Raw genomic sequence first — 21052 nt, forward strand, 5'->3', positions numbered from 1 at the left:
GATGGAAAAAACTGTGAATGGATGTGCCCATAAAGTAAAACAATGTAACAAATTCAAATGGAGATTGAGAGCCTTTCTGGAAGATAAATTTCAGCCAAACACAAGCTGTTAGGCTCAAGAGCAGGGAAACTGAAATTATGGGCCCTATAATATACAGGAGGTCAGACTACATCTAATAGTCTCTTCTGACCTTCAACCTTAGGAATCTATGAAAAAGAATGACTCATAAACACATAATTTCAGTAAACTTGACTCCTTATTAACTGTTAACAATTACACTATCTGCTTTTCTTTACAGGCTGTTCAAGTTAAGTGTTAATTTTTGTTGACCAAAGACTCTTACAGGCTTGTGAGACTGACAGTCAGTCAGGCTTTAAAGTTTTTAGTAACCCATGTCCTGGCAAATAAATACCATATTTTCCTACAGATAACTTGCACCTTTCCACCCCAAACCAGCCGGAGAAAATTGAGGTGTGTATTATATGCAAGGATAAGCATTTTTTCCTTTCGGGGGTCTTGTGTATGGTGTATTTTGGGGCATATCATATGTGGGAAAATATGGCAGTTTCAACTCTAGCTCTAGTGTGTTGAGCAGGAACACTCAATTCTATGGAACAGCCCTGGGTGCTCTCATGGTTACATAACGCAGGGTAAAATTCCTTGTGTGACTGTCACCTTCTGAAGGCGACTTCAGATGGTGTCTGCCAGCATATTCATTTTAGCTCATTCTGGAGCTGCTAATAAGATGAAGATCCCTCCAGGTCTGTGGGTGAATTGTTCAGATCCACAGGAAACAAACAGCAGGGCACAGGAAAAATTATGAACTACACGGGAAAAACTGTGTCTGTCCAGGACTGGGTGTCACATTCAGTCTGGCCTATGTGGTTAGAAACGACTCATTCTCTCTGTTAATCTGAGTTTCTATCACAACTCTAGATTACGCACATATTAGACCTATTCTGCAGATATTTTATATACAGGACTATGACTGAGTCAGCTGCACTTCATCTACTGAGCAGCTTCAGTACTGGTCCTGAATTAGGGTGGGCTCACAGTCCTGACTGTTCTTTCACCTGTGGCCTGACAGTCAGGATTCTTACTACTGCACAGACATGTTTGTCTGCCTGTTCATTAGCGGGGAGGAACACAAAGGAAATCAGCAGATGAAGACCACTTAAATCCTAGATCTTGCAGCAATATTTCCTTCTGTTCATGGAAAAGGGCTGATGATCATCTGCCAAACTCCCAGCTCATGAACTCTACCAACTAGATATTATGGACTCCTGCCTAGGATGCTGCAATTAAGCATGCAAATCAGACCAACCCCCTCCCTCCCAGCATGAGACAGTTCTAGGAATTTGCTCCTGGGCTAAACTGAACAATATCCTTGTCCAACTAGTGGTACCAGGATGCAAGCCAGAAGCCTCAGTAGCTAACTTTCCATTCCAACTCCTACTGAACAACTGAGCTTGCAAAAGCTTTTTGTTTACTCAGGACTGCTAACGTTCAGATATATTTTAAAGCTAGAGGAAAATACCGACTCACCAGAACCTTATTAATACTATTTGACAGAAGTCTTTAGCATGCAATTTGTCCCTTTCTTTTTTGTTTTTGGGCTTTTTTTTCTGAAAGAGAATTGGCCAAATTCATACACTGAGTTGCATCAAGGGTGTTTGGCTTGTACTTCTTTTCTTAAACAGATTCTAGCCAGTCTCCTCCCACAAGCCACAGCTGCTAAGCCAAGCTCATTAACAAAGACATCATATCAATAGGTGACTTCATGGACTGTGCCATTCCTGTCTGTGAGTATACAGAATAGATGCTTACATAAGGAACTAATTTATTTTATCAGAGGCAACAGGGAAGCAGGAGCCTTTCAGGGGTCTGCAGGAGAGACTCTTATTGCAGTTCCCATCCCTCAGAAAACAATCCATCTTCTTTGGCCACTGACAGGGCTGTGCCTGAAGAAGCATTAGGGCTCTTGTGTTTTTCCTCCTTGGAGTTTCTCTCTCTAACTGACAAAAGTAATAACCTACATCACTACTGGTTGTTTTCCAGTGCTTTCAGACAGTAATTAAACATAGTCTCATCATGCTGCTGTGAGGGTAGTAGTAGTATCCCATTTTACAGGAAGGGAAACTGAGGCACAATGCAAGCAGCAGAGCTGGGAATAGAGCTCAGAGCTCTTGTTCCCTGAACTTCCTGCAATGGCCAATAGATTATGCTTCCTTTGATGAGGCAGCGCTCCTGCTGCCTTGCTGGCTGGCAAAGCAAGCCTTAATTTTTCTTTGACTGCTTTTTCTGTGAAAAGGTTCTATATTTTACAGGCTCTAAAAGTATATTAAAGCCTACAAAAGTTTCCCGCTGCTTCACTATCAACATTTCCCCCATTTCCCCCAGACTTGGTGGAACTCTCAGTCAGAACAGCTGCTCTCTGCACTCAGGTTAATGGGATTGCTGTTGTGAATTCGTTGTTATTTGAACTGTGATGCTTCCTTGATAAAAATGCCCTTGGCAAGATGGGGAGAGGGGTATAGCTTGATTAAGGGAAAAAAAAGCAAACAGGTTGCGACATTGCAACACTCAAAATACATCAAAAGAAACATATCCCACAATTATTGAGTTAGCTTTCTTACCATTTCCATTATGAGGTGTCCACATACAAAGCACTTGTCTGCTGTTTGTTGAAAACCTGAATACTGTTCAAATGACAGAAAGGAAGGGATTGTTAGTAACTGCTAATTGCCCTTTCTTGCTTTCTAAAGTTATACTTGTCACGCAAATGCTAGGTTGTTTTTCTGTCTAACCTAGGATGAAACAAACCTTGCCACACTGAGCTGGCTCCAATGCTTTTTTATGGCCTGGTGTGAAATGCTCTTGGAAGACTGATTCAAAAGTTTTCACACTGAACTTTGAACATGCTCAGATTCTGTTCTCAAACAGCTGGAGCTAGTTTTGCCTTCTGATCAGAGCATGTAGTTAATACAGAAAATAATGAGGATTTGGGCACAGGTGCATGCTTTAAATCTGACTTTGTTTTTTAGCGTTCTCTTTGGCATGATGGAATCTACTTACAAAAAGATAGATGTCAGGTAAAGCTGTACACCTCCAATAGCCTAACCCCATGGACATCAATAGCCAAACTCCCCTTGACTTAAATGGGACCAGGATTTCATCCTATGTTGTTTGGCCAACAAAAACAGACAGGAACAGGGAAGCAGATTTATAAAGTACATTGCCAAAGTTCTTGAGCCTGACAACTGACCCGTTAAACATTTGTTCTATAGGCAGTGGGGCAGAGGGTGCCAGGAGGACTGAAGCTTAGTAATTTTTTAACTATTATTTGCAGTAGCCTGGCTCTTTACCCTGGCCCTTTAAAGCCACATGTCAATGGGCCGCTGTGTGTGCATGTTTCCTGCTCACCAGGACTGGGTGTCCAGTTGTTTACATGGTGTTGCACAGCAAGCTGGATATTTAATTATTTGAACTACTGGGGTAATGAAAAAGACTGAATGAAAAATGTGGGTGTCCTGTAGGTGCTGCTTGAACCAAAAGGCCAAACCACAGCTTCTCTGCCAGAGCCCAGGTCTGCTAGTTTGGCCAGCCTGATGCCTCCTTGCATCCAGTCATTTGTCTGACAGGCCCTGCTGGAATCAGTGGGGAAGTTCCACTGATTTAGTGGTCACAGGATCAAACTAATCTAGCAAACATTTTCCCCTTTTAATCATTTATTCCCCAATTTTTCCAGGTAGGTGGCACACTGGTAAGAAGGTCATTGCTACTGCCTATCAGAAATGATTAGAAACTGATATCTGTCCCATACTACAATGGACATGCAACATGTTATTTAATAGCATGCTATTTCAATCCTCACAAGACACATTAAAACAGGCATATTGGATATATACTGGATAACAGCAAGTTATCTTGACTGTGCGCGCGCATGTGTACGTATACACACACACACATTTTAGAACTTAAAAGTTTTAAACATAGCAAACAACCCCCCCCCGAGGCACTCGGGAACATGCATGGAGAAGCACATGCACAAAAGTTACTCTGAGGTTTCTGCAGGATGTTTTGCTGCCTTGAGTAATGGCAGTTGTATGCAATTGCCTAGAGTACTGAGCACACTGGTTAGGATTCCCCCTCCCCTTAATGTTTACTCCTTTAATATCAAAATATTTGTTTTTCTCATTCAAGACCCTGCTACCCAGGGATGCTCCCTACTTCCACTGTATCTAAGTGACCATCTGGCCAGACTGTTTCCTAAGGTTGTGACCTTAGGGCTTCTGGAAACAGGTGGGGAGGTCCTGGCAGAGCAGACAGCTGAGGATTAACAATAGCATAAACCCAGCTAATTCTCCAGTCTTGTCAGCATGAATCTACCAGGACCATCTGGCTGTCATTTGATAAGGAATGCAAAGGAGCATTTACCCAGTTATTGATTAACAAGGAACAGTATTCCCAAAGAGCCAAATAGCTTAGCGGTCTGGCTAATGTCATTTATTGCAGGCTGGATTGCCATAAATTACACTGTGCGCCAGAGGGAGGAGTTTTGTTGATACAAAAATCACTCTTTATATGACTAAACCCATTAAATTAAAACCATTGTTCATTTTTAAACAGGAGAAGTTGTGTGTTGAAAAAACACACAATGAGCTGGATTACTCGATTTAAGAAAACGCTGCCAAGTGATGCAACATATTATTGGCTCGGCAAAGTGACCCTTCTTTGCTGCTATACTGTGCATCTATGATTGCAGCATTGATCCAAAAAAGCCTGAGAGCTTTTGGTTCAATGAGAGTTGGGTTTTGGATAAGTCTCTCCTGGTGTTTTGAATCTCGATGGGATGGATCAGAAGGATAGTCCTTTGATCCCAACAGCACTTTTTCTACATTATACCAGCCCAACGGAGGCTGTAATACCGTTGAACAATAAACAGGTATCTCCAGGCCTTTGTGCATCAACCATTCAACTCTATCCTACTACAGTGTAGTTACTTTTGTTCCTAAACTTGGAGAACTCCAGCCTTGGTTGTATGAAGTTTTGAATTTAAGAAGCATAAAGTACAAAATAAGCAATCCTCTGACAGATGAGTAAGAGCTGGCACTAAGCATCTGCTCTCTTCGGAGTGCTTTATATAGACAAGGGGTACTCAATCTTTTTGCCCTGGGGACTGGATGGGCAGCAGTGTGGTCTCTCCATGGGCCAGACCCAGCTGCGTGGAGGCAGGTAGGAGACAGTCCAGCCCTGAACCGACCACGTGGGGGGAAAAGGGTTGTGGCCTGGCTCCTCGACCCAGTTGCACAGGGCTTGAGAATTTGGCAGCAGGGGAGGGGTGGTAGTATTAATTGCCACTGTTCCCCCAACTGCCAAATTACCTGACCCTTGGGGAGCTCTATGGGCTGGATGCACTGGATCCACAAGGCTGGACTGCTATAGACTAAGCATCACAACCATCCTGTGAAGTCATATAGTGCAGGTGAGAAAACAGAGGTAGAAAACAGCAAAAATGGGCTTACTGTTTGTCCTATACTGCATCTCCTAGGACCAGGGCCCCACTGTGCCGGGTGCTGTGCAGAAATAGAGCAAAAACATGGTCCCTAACCCAAGGAACTGAGACGGGAGTACCAGGAGACAGCGTGATAGGCAATAGTAGGCAATGGTCTCAGAACACCAGGAGCTTAACCAGGCCTCACATTTTCATGCAGACAGTGTGGCTTCTGCCAAAGGTATATTTCAGGACTGGCTTATCTTGGCTCCCACTGAAGTCAATAGTTCCCAAGGGAGCAATTAGGCCATATCTGAGTGTGGTTTTTTTTTTAATCTTATTCTGCATTTGCTTTCCTAGCTGTGAAATGGGGACAGTTCCCGTCCTCACATGAAGGCTGGAAGGTTCAATGGCTCAGTTTGGTGAATCACTCTGGGATGATGGTGCTAAGGGCCCTACTAAGTGATAGTGCGAGAGGGATCCAAACCCCAGTCCCTGGCTCCTCCTACTGCCTAGGCCTGTCTGAGATGCAACTGATCTCTGGGCTGTCCTTAAAGAGGCAGTTTTTCTTTTCTATTTTCTTTACCTGTGAATGATAAGAGTGTCTTTTTTACCATCTTAAAACCACTGAACTATTTTGTTTGGGTTTTCTGTGCTTGCCAGTGAGGTTTTTAATTACTGTTCCTAGACAAATAAATAATATACATAATCATTTGGTGCTAGAAATGTACTTACAGGAGCCTACAAACAGTATGTGCCCAGCTATACTAGAGAGAGGTTTTAAAACAGTGAAGTGTGTTTGCTTTTCATTTTTTTTTAAATACCAGCAATACTGAATAATTTTCAACTAACAAAGAGAAGCTTTGCAATATAAAGCTCAGACTGAGCTTGAGCCTTTACTCCCACACTTGTGACTTTAAAATAAGACACCAGGTACCAAAGTACTAAGAAATCAAATGGCTCTTGGCCATCTAACAGGTGATTGTTCTGCAGTCTCGATTGTCTCAAGCTTTTTCTCCCACATTTATCTCCTTACTGACTGTCAGCTTTCAGGATGTTAACAGTCTTTGTAACAGTCAAGAGATTATTTTAGGAGCCTAAATATGTAGATATTTTAAAGGGAGACTTGGAGATGTAGAGCTCAAGATTTAAAAGGCTTAGCTAGCTGAACTCTGCTGTTCGCTCGTCACTAGACTACGATTCCCAAACAGGCAGAAATCTCTAATGATTTTTGTTCAGTTGCCTTTCTTTAGATGGGAAAAAAAAAATCAGGTCCGCTAGCGCCCTCAAATTCTGATCTCCAGTTTAAAGGACTCTTTTGCTTACTGTGCAATAAATATGTCCTAAATAAATTAGCAATGTATTTTGAGCATATAATGGACAATTATACATGAAGGATAATTCCACCAAGTACTGTGAAAACATGTCTCCTTGCTGCAACTCAGCTAATTTGGATCCTTTAAGCTTAGATACTTTAAGCACAAGCTTCAAAAGAGACTGTGTATATCTGGAAAAAGCTTCAGGACCCAGTTTTCTACCTTAGCCTCTCTGTCAGGTCTTGGTAAGGACTTGCTGCTACTTCTTAACATGCCTAGCCATGCCTGTAGAGTGGATGCTACTGCTTCCCCGCTGTTGTGTACTTGAGACAAAAAAACCCAAAACTGCTTTCCTCCCGAAAACAAAGCCCTTGCAGTCCCATTTCCTTTTTGAATGGAGATCTTAAAAATTTGGTAAAGACCTGTGCTAACAGGTCCAACGGGTTAGCTTTTGGCAGATACTCTGGGTGCCTTGTAGTTAATATCAGGAGCTTTTTATCACTGATGTTTTCTGATTCAGTACTGCAAAAGTTGCTTACATTGAATCACTCGGCCTAGACTTGAGATTTAAGCATGAAAGAGGAGGAAAGGCCTTTGAGAGGAGGAACCAGGAGATTTTGCCAAGATGCTTCAGGCATTTAATTCTGAAAACTCATTTCTGAATTGGGCGCTATGCTAATAATGTATTCCAACCCCAGGCTGCCTGTAATCCCTCACAGACTCTCTTCTCCTTGGTTTCCCATTAGCAGAGCATCTGTCTTCTCTCCCCTTTATTGTTTGCACTCTGCATGGGACCCTTAGTACATGGGACACAACAAGGCAAGAAATTCACGGAATCACGTCAGGAGAGGGAAAGAATGTAAAATTTTGCTTTATGCAGATGGCCTTTATTTCTACACAACTAAACAAAGCTATTAAACTGGGTTGAATGCACTGAGGACCTCTCAGGCTTTAAGATGCTCATGGCAGGTGGCAGAGATTAAATACAGGCTGAACCGTCTGGAATGGTGTCCTGCATCTTCTGCGAGATCCTTTAATGTGCCTGGTGCCTTATCCCCATGGCTCATGTTAGGGGCTCATGTTCCCACACTCACGTTAGCCCCTTTCCTTTTTTGGCTTCTGCCAGAAGGACATTGGCAGGGCAGGGGAGGGCTAGGCTAGAAGGGAATCTAAGCACAGCTCAGAAGAGTATTGGTTCAAATTGTGTGTGGACTTTTGCAGAAAATCAGGAATTTCCTGGATGGTTGAATTTTGCCTTAGCAGTGAGGCCTCTTCTGAAGCGGAGGCCTGAAGAGCTCTGTGCACCAACAGACTTCTTTCTTCTTAGGTAAAATCCCACTGGTACCAATAACAGTTTTGCCTGAATAACGACTGTGTAGAAATAAAATTAGGGCCAAAGCTTTTGACCCAGGAGTTATTTTCTGACAGCCAGATTGTCCTGTGTTTATAAAGAGTGAATAACCTCTGGCTTCAGATGTAGACTCATTTTCTTCCACTACCCAGCTGCTAGTCACATGTTATTTGGGCAATTAAAAACAAGCTGCATCTTATTCAAAACAGGGGTCAGGAGATTTCAATTCAAAACCTACTGCAGCCAACATTAGCATTTATTTCAGAAGCTCAATCCATTACTTTCTCGTTAGCCTTTCTTTTGACTCCCTTTTTGACAGAAAAATAAAATGAGTATGATATACTTACAAGTGTCTGGCATGAGCTAAACACAATTAAAAGTGCACTTTTAAGTGCAATTCAGCTTATGAAATATAAAGTTTGGTATGATATTAAGACTAGGAATAAATCAAGGGAAGGGTAGTGAAAGGACACAAGACATATGACCAGCTTGACTTTACACTGTCCAGCAAAGTGTCTCAGAAATGTATTCAAGTGCAGGACAGCTATAAGAACCATTTCATAATGATGGCCTCATGTCTTTTCTGCCTTTTCCCAGAGGACCATTCCTGGGATCCCCCTTTAAATATTCACAACTTTAATGACCATGAGGCAAGCTCACTATGGGGTATGATGGATGGCAATCAAATTTGAGGCCAGTTTAACAACTATCTTAATTCAGGAAATGCTGAACTCATCTTGGTGAGCTCTAGCCCTTATCGACATTTATCCCTACTCATTTACCATATTATTCAGATCAGTGCACTCTGTGGTTACTGCTCTTTTACAGATTTAGATTTTTGCTGGACTGTAGTTGGTCTCAAAGTTCAAGGCTCAGATTTCAGTTAGCAGACATGCAGTTTGCTACTGGTGAAATGATGTCAGTGTCCACCACTGCCTCTCCAAGTTGTAAGGCCAACGCTCTGATGCGGACCCTTGTTTTATTTTGTTTTTTTTTTTTTTACATATGGCACCCTTAAAACAACCACCGCCCCTGTCCTCTAGTATCTATTTCTTTGATGAGAGCTTGGTCTCTTTAAAGTTGATGGACTTTTTGCCACAGACTTCAGTGGAATCGTAACATCTTCAAGAGAGGGGCAAGACAAGTCTCTCACTGGGATTGCAGAGAGGCAGCAGCAAGGCACCAGACTTCCATGCGTAGACCCTGAGATGGTGCAGAGTCACTTGGAGGAACTGGATGCCTTTAAGTCGGCAGGCCCGGACGGGCTCCATCCGAGGGTGCTGAAGGCACTGGCCGACGTCATTGCACAGCCACTGGCGGGAATATTCGAACGCTCGTGGCGCACGGGCCAAGTCCCGGAGGACTGGAAAAGGGCCAACGTGGTCCCCATTTTCAAGAAGGGGAGGAAGGAGGACCTGGGCAACTATAGGCCAGTCAGTCTCACCTCCATCCTTGGCAAAGTCTTTGAAAAAATTATCAAGCCTCACATATGTGAGAGCCCAGCAGGACAAATTATGCTGAGGGGAAACCAGCACGGGTTCCTAGCAGGCAGATCAGGCCTGACTAATCTAGTCTCTTTTTATGACCAGGTTACGAAACGCCAGGACACAGGAGAAGAGGTGGATGTCGTATACTTAGACTTCAGGAAGGCCTTCGATACAGTATCCCACCCCATACTGCTGAACAAGTTAAGGGACTGTGACTTGGATGACTACACAGTCCGGTGGGTGACAAATTGGCTAGAGGGTCGCACCCAGAGAGTCGTAGTGATGAGTCAGTATCGACCTGGAAGGGTGTGGGTAGTGGGGTCCCACAGGGCTTGGTCCTTGGACTGATACTCTTTAATGTCTTCATCAGCGACTTGGACGAGGGAGTGAAGCGTACTCTGTCCAAGTTTGCGGATGACACAAAACTGTGGGGAGAAGTGGACAAGCCAGAGGGCAGGGAACAGCTGCAAGCAGACCTGGACAGGTTGGACAAGTGGGCAGAAACCAACAGAATGCAGTTCAACAAGGAGAAATGCAAAGTGCTGCACCTAGGGAGGAAAAATGTCCAGCATACCTACTGCCTAGGAAATGACCTGCTGGGTGGCACGGAAGCGGAAAGAGATCTTGGAGTCCTAGTGGACTCCAAGATGAACATGAGTCGGCAGTGTGACAAAACCACCAGAAAAGTTAATGGCACTTTATCGTGCATCAGCAGATGCATGACGAATAGATTCAAAGATGTGATACTTCCCCTCTATCGGGCGCTGGTCAGACCGCAGTTGGAGTACTGCGTGCAATTCTGGGCACCGCACTTCAAGAGGGATGCGGATAACCTGGAGAGGGTCCAGAGAAGGGCCACTCGTATGGTTAAGGGCTTGCAGGCCAAGCCCTACAAGGACAGACTAGAGAACCTGGACCTTTTCAGCCTCTGCAAGAGAAGGTTGAGAGGCGACCTTGTGGCTGCCTATAAGTTCATCATGGCGGCACAGAAGGGAATTGGTGAGGTTTTATTCACCAAGACGCCCCCGAGGGTTACAAGAAATAATGGGCACAAGCTAGCAGAGAGCAGATTTAGACTGGACATTAGGAAGAACTTCTTCACAGTTAGAGTGGCCAAGGTCTGGAATGGGCTCCCAAGGGAGGTGGTGCTCTCCCCTACCCTGTGGGTCTTCAAGAGGAGGTTGGATAAGCATCTAGCTGGGGTCATCTAGACCCAGCACTCTTTCCTGCCTATGCACGGGGTCGGACTTGATGATCTATTGAGGTCCCTTCCGACCCTAACATCTATGAATCTATGAATCTTAATATGGCATCTTCATACCACAGTGCAACCATATCACATGATCATTAGTAATGATGACCCCAAACAAAAGTCAGCTCTGCAGAGTCTTGAATTTTGGATGAAGAAACAAATCCACAGCTCCTAGACTGAATCAGAATAATCAATTCAAATACCCCAAGACACTGAAGACTTCTTCAGTTTGGACCAAATCTCTAGGTATGACACAGCTTTCAAGTTCAAAATACCCTGATAATTCATGTCACTGCACTCAAATCAGTTCACAAAATAAAACGAGAACTGCTGGCACCTTGCAAGCTGTTAACAAAATACTTGGACAGTTATCAGTTTGGAGGGGGGAAGTATAAGTTCTTTTACCACATTCCCTACTACAGAGATAACACTAAGGTATCATACACCAGTTTTCCTTGTTTCATTGCTATAATGTTACTTAACCTAACTGCTGTCTTTTCTCTGTAGTTCCTTGAACGTGGAATTGTTTGTGTAGAATACAAATAACGCTCAGGATCCTGTAAGCATTTTCTCTGTGGAATTGCCACAGGGCTTTAGGATGCTTACAGATTCCACTATTACATTGATTCCACTATTACATGCCAGGAACACTGCAGCAAATCTCCTCTCCAAGCCTTCTTTCCATTATTCTGTTGAAGATATCAATAAACACCCGTGCCTGTCTGCTTTATAATTGGAATGTTCATTGTAACAGCACATTTCCTTTTGAAAGGCAGCACTTAAAAGCAAATAAGACAGTCTTAAACTTATCGAGAGCTATGTTTATTCCACTGCTCCCATTAGATGGGAAGTTAACAGGCTTCAGCTTTTACCATTTACCTTTTCAAAAGGAGTCTGTTTTCTGTGGGAGAGTCTCAGTTAACAGAGATGGGGCTTTCTGACTAATGCACAAATCCAAAAGCTCACCTCTCAAGGGACAGCTAACAACATTTAGCCTCACTGCGATGGAAAATCAAACCTCTGACTCCAGCTGACATTAGCTTCCATTACACTAAATAAAAACTATCTTCCTAGGGCCCCAGCAAGCAGGATGGGCCTTTTCTCACACTACCAGGCTTGGAAAAGAACATATGCAAAAGCTGCAAAGAACAGTGTCTTATTATATACTGATATTGCAGTAGTGCCCAGAGGCCTAAATTAGGGTTGGAGCCCCATTGTGATAGACGCTGTACAAACAAACGGCGTCACAGTCACCGCCCTGAAGCACGTACAGCTGTCTGGCTGTGCCTGGGTGCAAGTTTCCATTCTCCTTCTCCCCATCCCATGTTGGCCTTGCTCAGCCAAAGCGGCTCCCTTTGAAGCCAGTGGGAGTTTTTGCACCGACTGCTGTGGAAACAAGCCTTCATCTTGCATCAAACTGTACAGTTACTGCCTCATGCATCTATCTGTTTATGAATATATGTATAGCATGCTTGGTCTTAACTAACCCTACATATGACAGAGTCCTCTGTTCTTTATTACACGAAACACTCTACTGTATAGTAAAAGAACATCACTGAAATTGCAAAGTCAAACAATCCAAGGTCAGGACATGCCAAAATTGTAGCTGCCTTTGCAAACTGAAATTGGTCCTCTTGTGCATTTACTCCACCCAACGCTTCTCCATGAAGTGTTGGTAAGAATTTATATTTTCGCCCTAATTTTGTCTGTAGAAATAACTGAACTGCTTTAACTGAAACTTTCCAAGAAATTCATCTTGAGGCAGAAACCTGCCATGAAGGTACCCATCTTAAATGCTTTAAGCTTGGCTACAACATGAGCAACTGAAAAAAATGGTCTTCTGATGGGACATGTCAGGCATCCTTAGCTTGGGCAGTGTTATTTGTGCTGCTTCCAACTGGCTTTTCTATTGCCTTCATTGCCATAGTATCTGTACCCTCCTGGAGTACGTTAAGTCACATAACTAATATCTGTCACACACGGCTCATTTTCCATCTCATCTCCCAGAAGGGAAATTTTCTCATTTCTTAGCTGTCACAAGATCTCTGTGCAATAAAATAAGTGGGGCTACCTCAGGAGAGAGAGGGGAGCACTATCTGAAGGAAGGCAAGAGGACATAATCCATTTCAGATTCTGAATGCATTGGTGACATTTTTCAACTCTTTTTGCCAAGAACAACAATCATTCATCTAAAATTTCTCTGTGTGCTATTTAAACATTGAAAGGGAAAGAAAAAATGGTCATGATTAAATTATTGAACTATTTTCCTTCATCTCTAATTATATAGCAATTTATCAACAAAATAGACCAAGGCCATCTGACTCGAGTTATTTATTATGGAGGGAAGCATTGATTTTTCACTCACTTCACCCAGAACAGTGTCCCTGATTTGGCTTGTTAGCCACCTGTGCCCCAACAGCTTTCAGGAGGGGATTAAATGGTCATTTGTTTTGTTTCCTTTCATGGAGTAAGTGTCCTAAGAGGAGAGAGGCAAGATTGGAAATGGCTCAGCTTGCTACCTCAAAGGAAGAAGAAAATAGCAACTGCATCTTCCCTGGAAGCAAAGGAAAATCAATATAAAAGAAAGTTAAAAAAATTGTGAATTTACAGTAAAAATCACTTTGCATTTATATTATAGTGCTTCCATGGGAAACTGGAGATTAGTTCATCTCTAGAACACCTTCTGAGGAAGTAGAAGCATATACATTTTTCATCCAATTCTTTTACTGAATTTAACCAAGGTGATACAGGCTTAAGCTTTCACCGAGGCAACGCGATGCAGGTTTGCAGTGAAGGGCTGCAATCAGGATGCTGCGCTCAGACGCAGAATGAAGCATTTGGTAGGGTTTGCCAGTCCTAGGCTTGGCACAGGACACGTTACCTGCTCTAACATTATTATTCCCCATGTCATTCATCCATGTTCTATTTAACCCCTCGCCTCCTCTCTGCCCAATCAGCAAGTCCACCCGCTGTTGGCTTCTAGCACTTCAATGGAAGGAATGAGCAAAATAGCACTTTTCAATTCAGAGAAAGATAATCCAGGACTTTGCTCTGACCAAACATGGGGAGAAACTATTTATTAGAAGAATGTGCTTTGCTAAATTTTTAAGCTGGGTATACCTAGGCCCTGGCTTCCGTTTGGCTGTGCAGCAGAGTCTGCTCAAAATGGTTCTAATAATTAATGTTTACATTTCTACAACATGCTTTGCATGCTATCAGCTGGCTTTTCAGAACAGCTCAGGGACAGATTTTCAAATGTTCAACTATGAGCCACTCCCACTGCAATGCTTCTTGGACAGATGTTCAGAGAAGCTTAGCACCCACCATGCCGAACTCTTCTGAAAACCTGGACACTTATTTGCTGATTCCATAGCTGCCAAACTCCTCTGAGAACAGGCTCAAGGATCATTGCAGCCCTGAAGTGAAGCTGCTTCTGGGATTTCAAGGCAGATACCCAGAGTGTTGGCACATGTCATAGTGCACAACAGCACTGGAAATGCCAGACTGAGAATGCAGGAGCTGCTTGTCCAGCCCTGATGAGAAGTTCCCAGTGCTCACATGGATCAGAGAGAACGTCAGTTTTTATGGTCTCATCTTCATAATCCACAAAGTTGCAATTAACTCTATTTATCAGCTTTGGAGAACCAAAAGGCTCAGCTGTCTCTGCTGAAGGAGGGATAGGGAACTGAATATGTTCAAGTGGCCGTTTTGTGCAAGCCACAGATTCTGAGAACTCTCTGCTCTAGAGATGCTGCTCAACTTAAAAAACACACAGCTAAGTACATGAGGTGAGCATGAACAGCACCATGGCAGCATCCACGCTGTTCCAGTTACTTTAATTTTTCTAAAGATTATTACAAAATAGCAGTCTACAACCAACCTCTCCCAGAGGGTGTCTGAGTTGGGAGGATTGCCATAAGAACTGTAACAACACCTTGAAATCTCATTTTTCATTTGCTATTTGCTGTGGCTACCAAGAAGGGCATTGTTTCTTAATAACCTCTTACTCAGGGTTTATTGCCTCAAAAAATCTCCACAGTATGGGACAAAAAGAAGAGGAGGCAGCATCTGCAGCTGCTGAAAGGAGTGTGTGGAGAAGATGACAAGAGACAGGCAAAGCTGCACAGGAATTACAACCCACTCTGCTACCCCTGCCCTCCCCCCATGCTCAGGATAGAACTGTGATGGGTTCTTCTCCAGGTGGCAATGAGGCTTAAATCACTTCAACCCTTGACCCTAATTTGCATTATATTTGTAAGTCAGCTGCTTCCCATCATTGTGTGTCTTGCTGAGAGGCCAAAGGAAAGGGTCATGTATACCACTGCTACTTCTGAGGGACTGCGGGCAATGAAATATTGACATGCCGCATCTGTCTCTGGGAGACAATGGCAATACTACGTTGCTGTCCATGTGCAGGCTGCACGGTGCCAGGTTCAGCTATTACTATGTGAATTTTACCAGGCCCCAGAGCAGTGGGCACTTTTCAGACACCGCCCCTGCCTTGATTGCTGCAGCTGCGGTACCTGTGCCCTACCAGACGTTCAGTTTGTAGCGTATCAGGACGACGTGGTTGCAGCTGGAGGAAACTGCAAGAGGATTGTCTCGTACTGCATCATCCTGTGGTGCTGTTCAGGCTGCAAACAAAAGTGGGGTTGAGAGTGGATGCTCGTGGCAGACAACATTTGGCTGCCTTGGTTAGAATTGTAATATAGGCTCTTTGTTTGCTCTCCCCTTCTCAAGCAACTTAAAATAATCTCCTTTTAAACATCTGTTTATAACACAGGAGTGGGGACAGACTTTGGCTAGATCTGCAGCTCTGGGTCTCACAGCATTTAAGGGAGAAAACCCCCGTGCAGGAACAAAGCTTAAGGCAGGGCCAGGATGCTGGGGTGAAGCAGCCTTACGCAGTTGCTGCAGGGCAGCTATTAGTCAACACAACCTCTGGGGCTACACCACCTGCCTCCTAGGCTGGGTTTCCCATGCTGAACAGGGCAAAGTGTACCCCTGGAATCTAAAATACTTTAGCAGTAAACCTCAAAATGGCTCCCAATTATTTGGTTATTCCAAATTTGACCGCTGATTTCAGCAGGATGATGGAAGGCCCCTCCCCAGGCCCATCAACACCCAGACTGGGCCAAAGAATCACACGCTGGGAGGGAAATGGAGCAGATCACCTCATCGCGCAGAGTTTGCCCTCTCCCTAAGTGCTCTAAAATCACTCTTGTGGAGGTAGGAGGAAGGAACCCATAGTTAAGGCTGCTATGAGACTGACATTTACTGTGGAGATTACATCTCTGAGTTAAGTATAAAAGCACTGTGTATCAGTGCCAGACTCAAGGCTCATATTCTTAGAGAAAAGACTGAGTTTTCAAAGCAGTTAGGAGTAAAACTGTTCAATGGTTTAGGAGTCTGCAGCAGTTAAAATGACCCTTTTTGCAAACAGACTTGAAGGCTCCCCTTTCCTTTGCCTGCCTCTGGCTAATGTCTGCGCTGTAACACATAGCTTCAAACCTAGGCAACTCTAGACTAAACCACACAATGAGGTTAGGCCTTTTCACAGAGAAAGTAGGGCAATTCCTTGCGTTCCTGTTGTGATTTGTGCCAAGGGAAGCCGAGGGAGGACGCACACACTGTGAAGCAACAGGTTTACAGCACAGGCAGTGACAGGTTCAGAGTGCCATTCCTTCTGCTGCCTCCCAAGCTCTTTGGCAAGGCTCTTAATCTGCCTCTCCTTTCTCTCCTGAGACTCCTACAGATCCATTAAGGGTCAGCAGAGCTGACAACTTGGTAGCCTTGAGTAGGCTAGAGCTTGATTGTTGCAGGAAGTTGATCCCCAACCCATCTCTTACCAAGCTTCCCCCTCTTTGAACTGATTCTTGGAACATGGTGAGGGGCGAATGGTTGATGGAACGAGCAGAGCTCAGTACGGCTAAGCCAACTTTTTTATTTTTTACTGGAAAATTGCAATTTGCTGAAAAAAAGGCTAGAAGTGACTGCTTCCTGCTGGAAACTTCAAGTTTTTCAAATGAAAAGGGCTTTTTCCTTTGTTTCTTATACTAAAAGATTTCAGGTTTGGCCTGATCGGTAATGATAAAAAATGTGCTATCTTAAAAAAGAAAATTGCGAAGTCAGAATAAAGTATGTGTCTGAGTCTGGATAACTAAATGTTTGGACTATAGGAGAAGAGAATCTGGGTGGAAATGGGCTGGGACTGTAGCTGGCTAACATTCTCAGCCCAAAACAGAAAACTGAATGAAAAGTAGCATTTTGATTGAATTTCAATGTGCAAAAAGTAACTCAATTCCTCAAAAACTTTCTTATTCAAAACAAAAACATATTTGGTATTTCTTTAAAATTTTTGTAAAAGGTACTGAAATGTTTTGTGTCCTTGTGTTGGGTAAAATTCCTCTCTTGGAAAATGGTGGAAATGACAGGAAGGAGGAATAGAATTTTTCCCCACCAAAATAAAAAAAACCCAAACAAAACCAAAATGTAATGAATTTCAAATGAACACATTTCTTTTTTTTTTTTTTTAAATTATACCTGTTTTTTGCCGACTGGCTTTACTTGTGGTGATGTAGGATGGAAATGTGGGAGTTCACTAATACATGGAGAGGCCTGATACAACTATCCTAGAGATTTTTTAGACTTCAATGCATTACAGTGATGAGAAATAAATCTGACCAGCCTAAACTACTAGTTAAAAAGCTTTTAGTGCAGGTTTTTGTTGAAGATATTAATACATGTGTAATGAGTAGACTGAATGTATCTTCAGCCCTTGAGCCTGCAAAAGGATGCTATTTCAATAAATCAGGAACCAGATATTGTCAATCCAACATACTAATTCCTTAATTTGTCATCCCACAGGCTAACATTTTGCAGTCCTCTCCAATTTTAGTTCCAAAACATGCTGTCCTCTTATAATTGTGATTACATGCAGCTTGTTACCATCAGTTCATTCCCTTTCTGTGTGAATTACTACTAGAATTATCTCTTTTAACAGCAAGAACATTTTCATTTTGGAAAACCAGCTCAGCAATGTGCTCCATTTTTTGTGGCTCAGCCACTAATGCTGTACAATGCTTGTAAAAGTGAGAGAAAATTAGCTCCTTGACTTTCAGCTAATTGCAATGCAGCTCCACACTGTTTGTAGCAGTTATGATTAAAACGACGCAACATTCTACACAGCAATGACATGCTACAGTCAAACAAGTCTTCCTTCTAGTTATGATTGGTATTCTCCAGATGTTTGAGTTCGTATTCAGGCTTGGCAAGTTTGCAGCTGCAATTCGAACTCAAAATCTGAACAGCTCCAGTGTTTATTCTCAGAAAGAACACTTGAGACTGTTTGCGAGCAGTTAGATGCTTGCCTTTACGGCTACCACTTCAGAGTAAGGGGCCAATCATGTCCCACTGAAACCAATGGCAGGACTCCCACTGATTTCAGTAGGAGCAAAAACTGGCCCCAAGGTGAATCAACCTCACCCTGTTTATCAGCCAGCATAAGAGAAACACGTTCAGTTCATAAACAAACAGCAACAGTGCTTGAAATCTTACTTACTAGGAAGTCTTCTTCACAGTACACTTTACCATTGACGTTGTAGAAGGCTTTTCCTCGAAGTCTTCTCCCTGTTAAAAAAAGTTTCCCATTAGTACCTCACACTCCATTTCCAAACTGAGAGCCATCCAATAGGCAAAGTACAAGTACAGAAATATTGGCATTTTATGGCTGGGTGCATCAGAGAGTTTGAGAAGACATAATGAGTTTTTGAGAATGACAGTCTAACATGGGGACCTCATCTCTACCCCAGCTTTCTTTTCTAATCGTTATTAGCAGTCAGTGTTTATCTGATGATAATACCCAAAGCCTTCAATCAGGGTTGGAGTCCTGCTGGGCTAGGCACTGTGCACGTGGAAAAACCATGTTACTTGAATGGTTATTTATAGCATATTTTTACACAACTCCTCACACCTCTGCCTTTGCTAACATCCCAGGTTCCTGCTTGCTCCTGTTCTCTCTGCAATGCTAGTGCAGATATCTACTTGTGGCCAGTGGTTCTGGAGGCTGAGATTATTCCAGTACAAAGTTATAGCATTAGAAATGAGAAGCACACACTTTATGTTTTTCTTCTTCCAATTTTTTACTTGTAAATTAAGTACATTTGATTTGGAAGCCACTGCAAAGCAAAGTCACACCTGATCCAACTCCAGTGTGGTTAGAAGTTACACCAAGAATGTATTTGGTCCAGAAGGAAAATAAACATAATAGTCATTTTTCAAAGTATATCTGTATTTAAAAAAAAAAAAAAAAGAATGACATACCAACATGCACCAGCAACCTACAGCCATAAAATAGATGAATGCATGTGTGATGGTGGGGGGAGGAAGAGTTGAAAGGACAGACTTCAGTTTCAAATTCAGAGAGTTTACTATGTTAGTAGTATTTAACTATATCTATAACATATGTGCTCACCATATAAGCTAAGGGTGCATTTCTAGTTCTAGATTTAATATACATCCACACATAAACCAGATTCCATATAATCTATCGGTCTCAACATATACAATAAATCAAAGGAATTCAGAAAAAAAACTACTCCAGCCAGTTGTTTAAATGTAACTGGTCTAGGTCTCTTCTGACTTAGTCTGATGTAAATCAAGAGTAACTTCTGAAGCCCATGAATTATACCAATGTAAAACCAGCATAAGTGAGAAAAATAGATCTTGACAGCCAAACTCATTGTGACACAACTCACTCCTCTCCAGTGAATTTCATTCATCCCTAGGGATTTGTTTGGGCCAATTTACCAATAAAGCTATTAACAGGTGGCAGTCTGGGTAAACAGATGGCACCTCACCCATTAAGACCTGCATACACAAAGCCAATTGCAGTGCACAAGTCATAGCTCATGCAGATTCAGTGGCTAAATGCTCACTACCAAATAACAACTTCATTGAAATCACAGACCTATGAACAATACAACACACCCTATGCCCACCCAGCTATAGATGGTCTGTCCTGGAATAAACCCTATAGTAATATGGTACTATATCGCGCTACAGATGTACAAATTCTCTCTGTAAAGGCCATATCTAAGGCATACTACATATGCATGTGTATAATAACAGACTGTCACAGGCTCAGGGATGGAACAAACTTTGGGGATGAGAAATTGCTGAATCTACTGAGCCTGCAGCTACTGGCAGTTTAAATCTCAGGGCTACTGACTGTGAGCTGCTGAACAAAATGCAGTGAGCGGGGTTCTCCAAAGTCTCCATAAGCAACAATAAAAGAATAGGATTTATTTAAAATGGTTAAAAGTTTCCTTTACACATTACCACTTGTGCTGTTATCCTGGGAAACTGTGTGTGGCACACATAAATTGGGCTCTGGGATGACCTTTTGGGAAATCCCATGCTGTATGTGGTTGTCTGGTGGTTGACTGGTTAGCAGAGGGAAATGTTTCCTTGAAATGTAGATTGCTGAGCTGTAGATTTCTCAGGCTGCTTTGTCTCAGGGCTACTGGAAGATACACTCAATTATGCTTTTTTATATGTATTTGTTGTATTGCACCCTGGCTTTGCATCAGGACCTTCCTAGGTAAGACTCCTGACACTTGTTTGAAGCCCCTTCTGTAAAATGGGTCCATGCAGGCAAACAGAGTCATGGGAGTCTGGAATGATGACAGAAAATGCCGGGCTGGAACTAAGCTTGAGTGTCACCTGTCCCGGGCACCATCACGGAGTCCAGATCAGGTATACCTGGGCCGCCCATCGGATATTTATCCAACCAGCCCTTAAAAGCTTCCAAGGAAAGAAATTTCACAATATTTCAGCGGTGCCTGCTCCAGTGCTTAAATACCCCCCCTCTCCTAGTAAAAACTTTTTCTTGATACTAAACCTAAATCTTCTTTGCTGCACATTAAGCTGATTTCCTCTTCTCCTTCCCCAGTGGATTTGGTGAGCAAGTCAGTCCCCTGAACTGTTTCATAAACCTCCAGGCTTTGAACAGAGGCACAAACCAAGTGCAGCTGCCTGTTCTGCGCTCACACATGCCTTCCAGTGACCTCTGAAGATCTGGTCCAGAACATAACTGGCTCCTATGAAAATGTACTTGGGGCAACTGGCAGGAGGCACAACATGGTGCTCTGT

General features: G+C 43.0%; 1 protein-coding gene and 1 long non-coding RNA gene across 3 annotated transcripts in view; one reads left to right on the forward strand and one right to left on the reverse strand.

Annotated features, from left to right (window-relative positions):
• LOC132243607 (uncharacterized) overlaps nucleotides 1-21052 on the forward strand; it is a 122240-nt gene that overhangs the window by 89573 nt on the left and 11615 nt on the right. The gene's annotated exons all lie outside the window — the stretch shown is intronic.
• The window catches only part of WTIP (WT1 interacting protein), a 115408-nt gene that overhangs the window by 11667 nt on the left and 82689 nt on the right, over nucleotides 1-21052 (reverse strand). For both annotated transcript variants that reach the window (XR_002091947.2, XM_006274338.4), the window contains exons 3-4: nucleotides 18462-18529; nucleotides 2637-2699 (exon numbers count right to left, since the gene is read on the reverse strand). Coding sequence is in view for 1 of the 2 variants with exons in the window: in XM_006274338.4 (XP_006274400.1) it covers nucleotides 2637-2699; nucleotides 18462-18529 (131 nt within the window). In the remaining variant the exon portion in view is untranslated. The remainder of the gene's footprint in view (nucleotides 1-2636; nucleotides 2700-18461; nucleotides 18530-21052) is intronic.

This window comes from Alligator mississippiensis, chromosome 10 (genome assembly GCF_030867095.1).
Source record: "Alligator mississippiensis isolate rAllMis1 chromosome 10, rAllMis1, whole genome shotgun sequence".
Lineage (NCBI taxonomy): Eukaryota > Metazoa > Chordata > Crocodylia > Alligatoridae > Alligator > Alligator mississippiensis.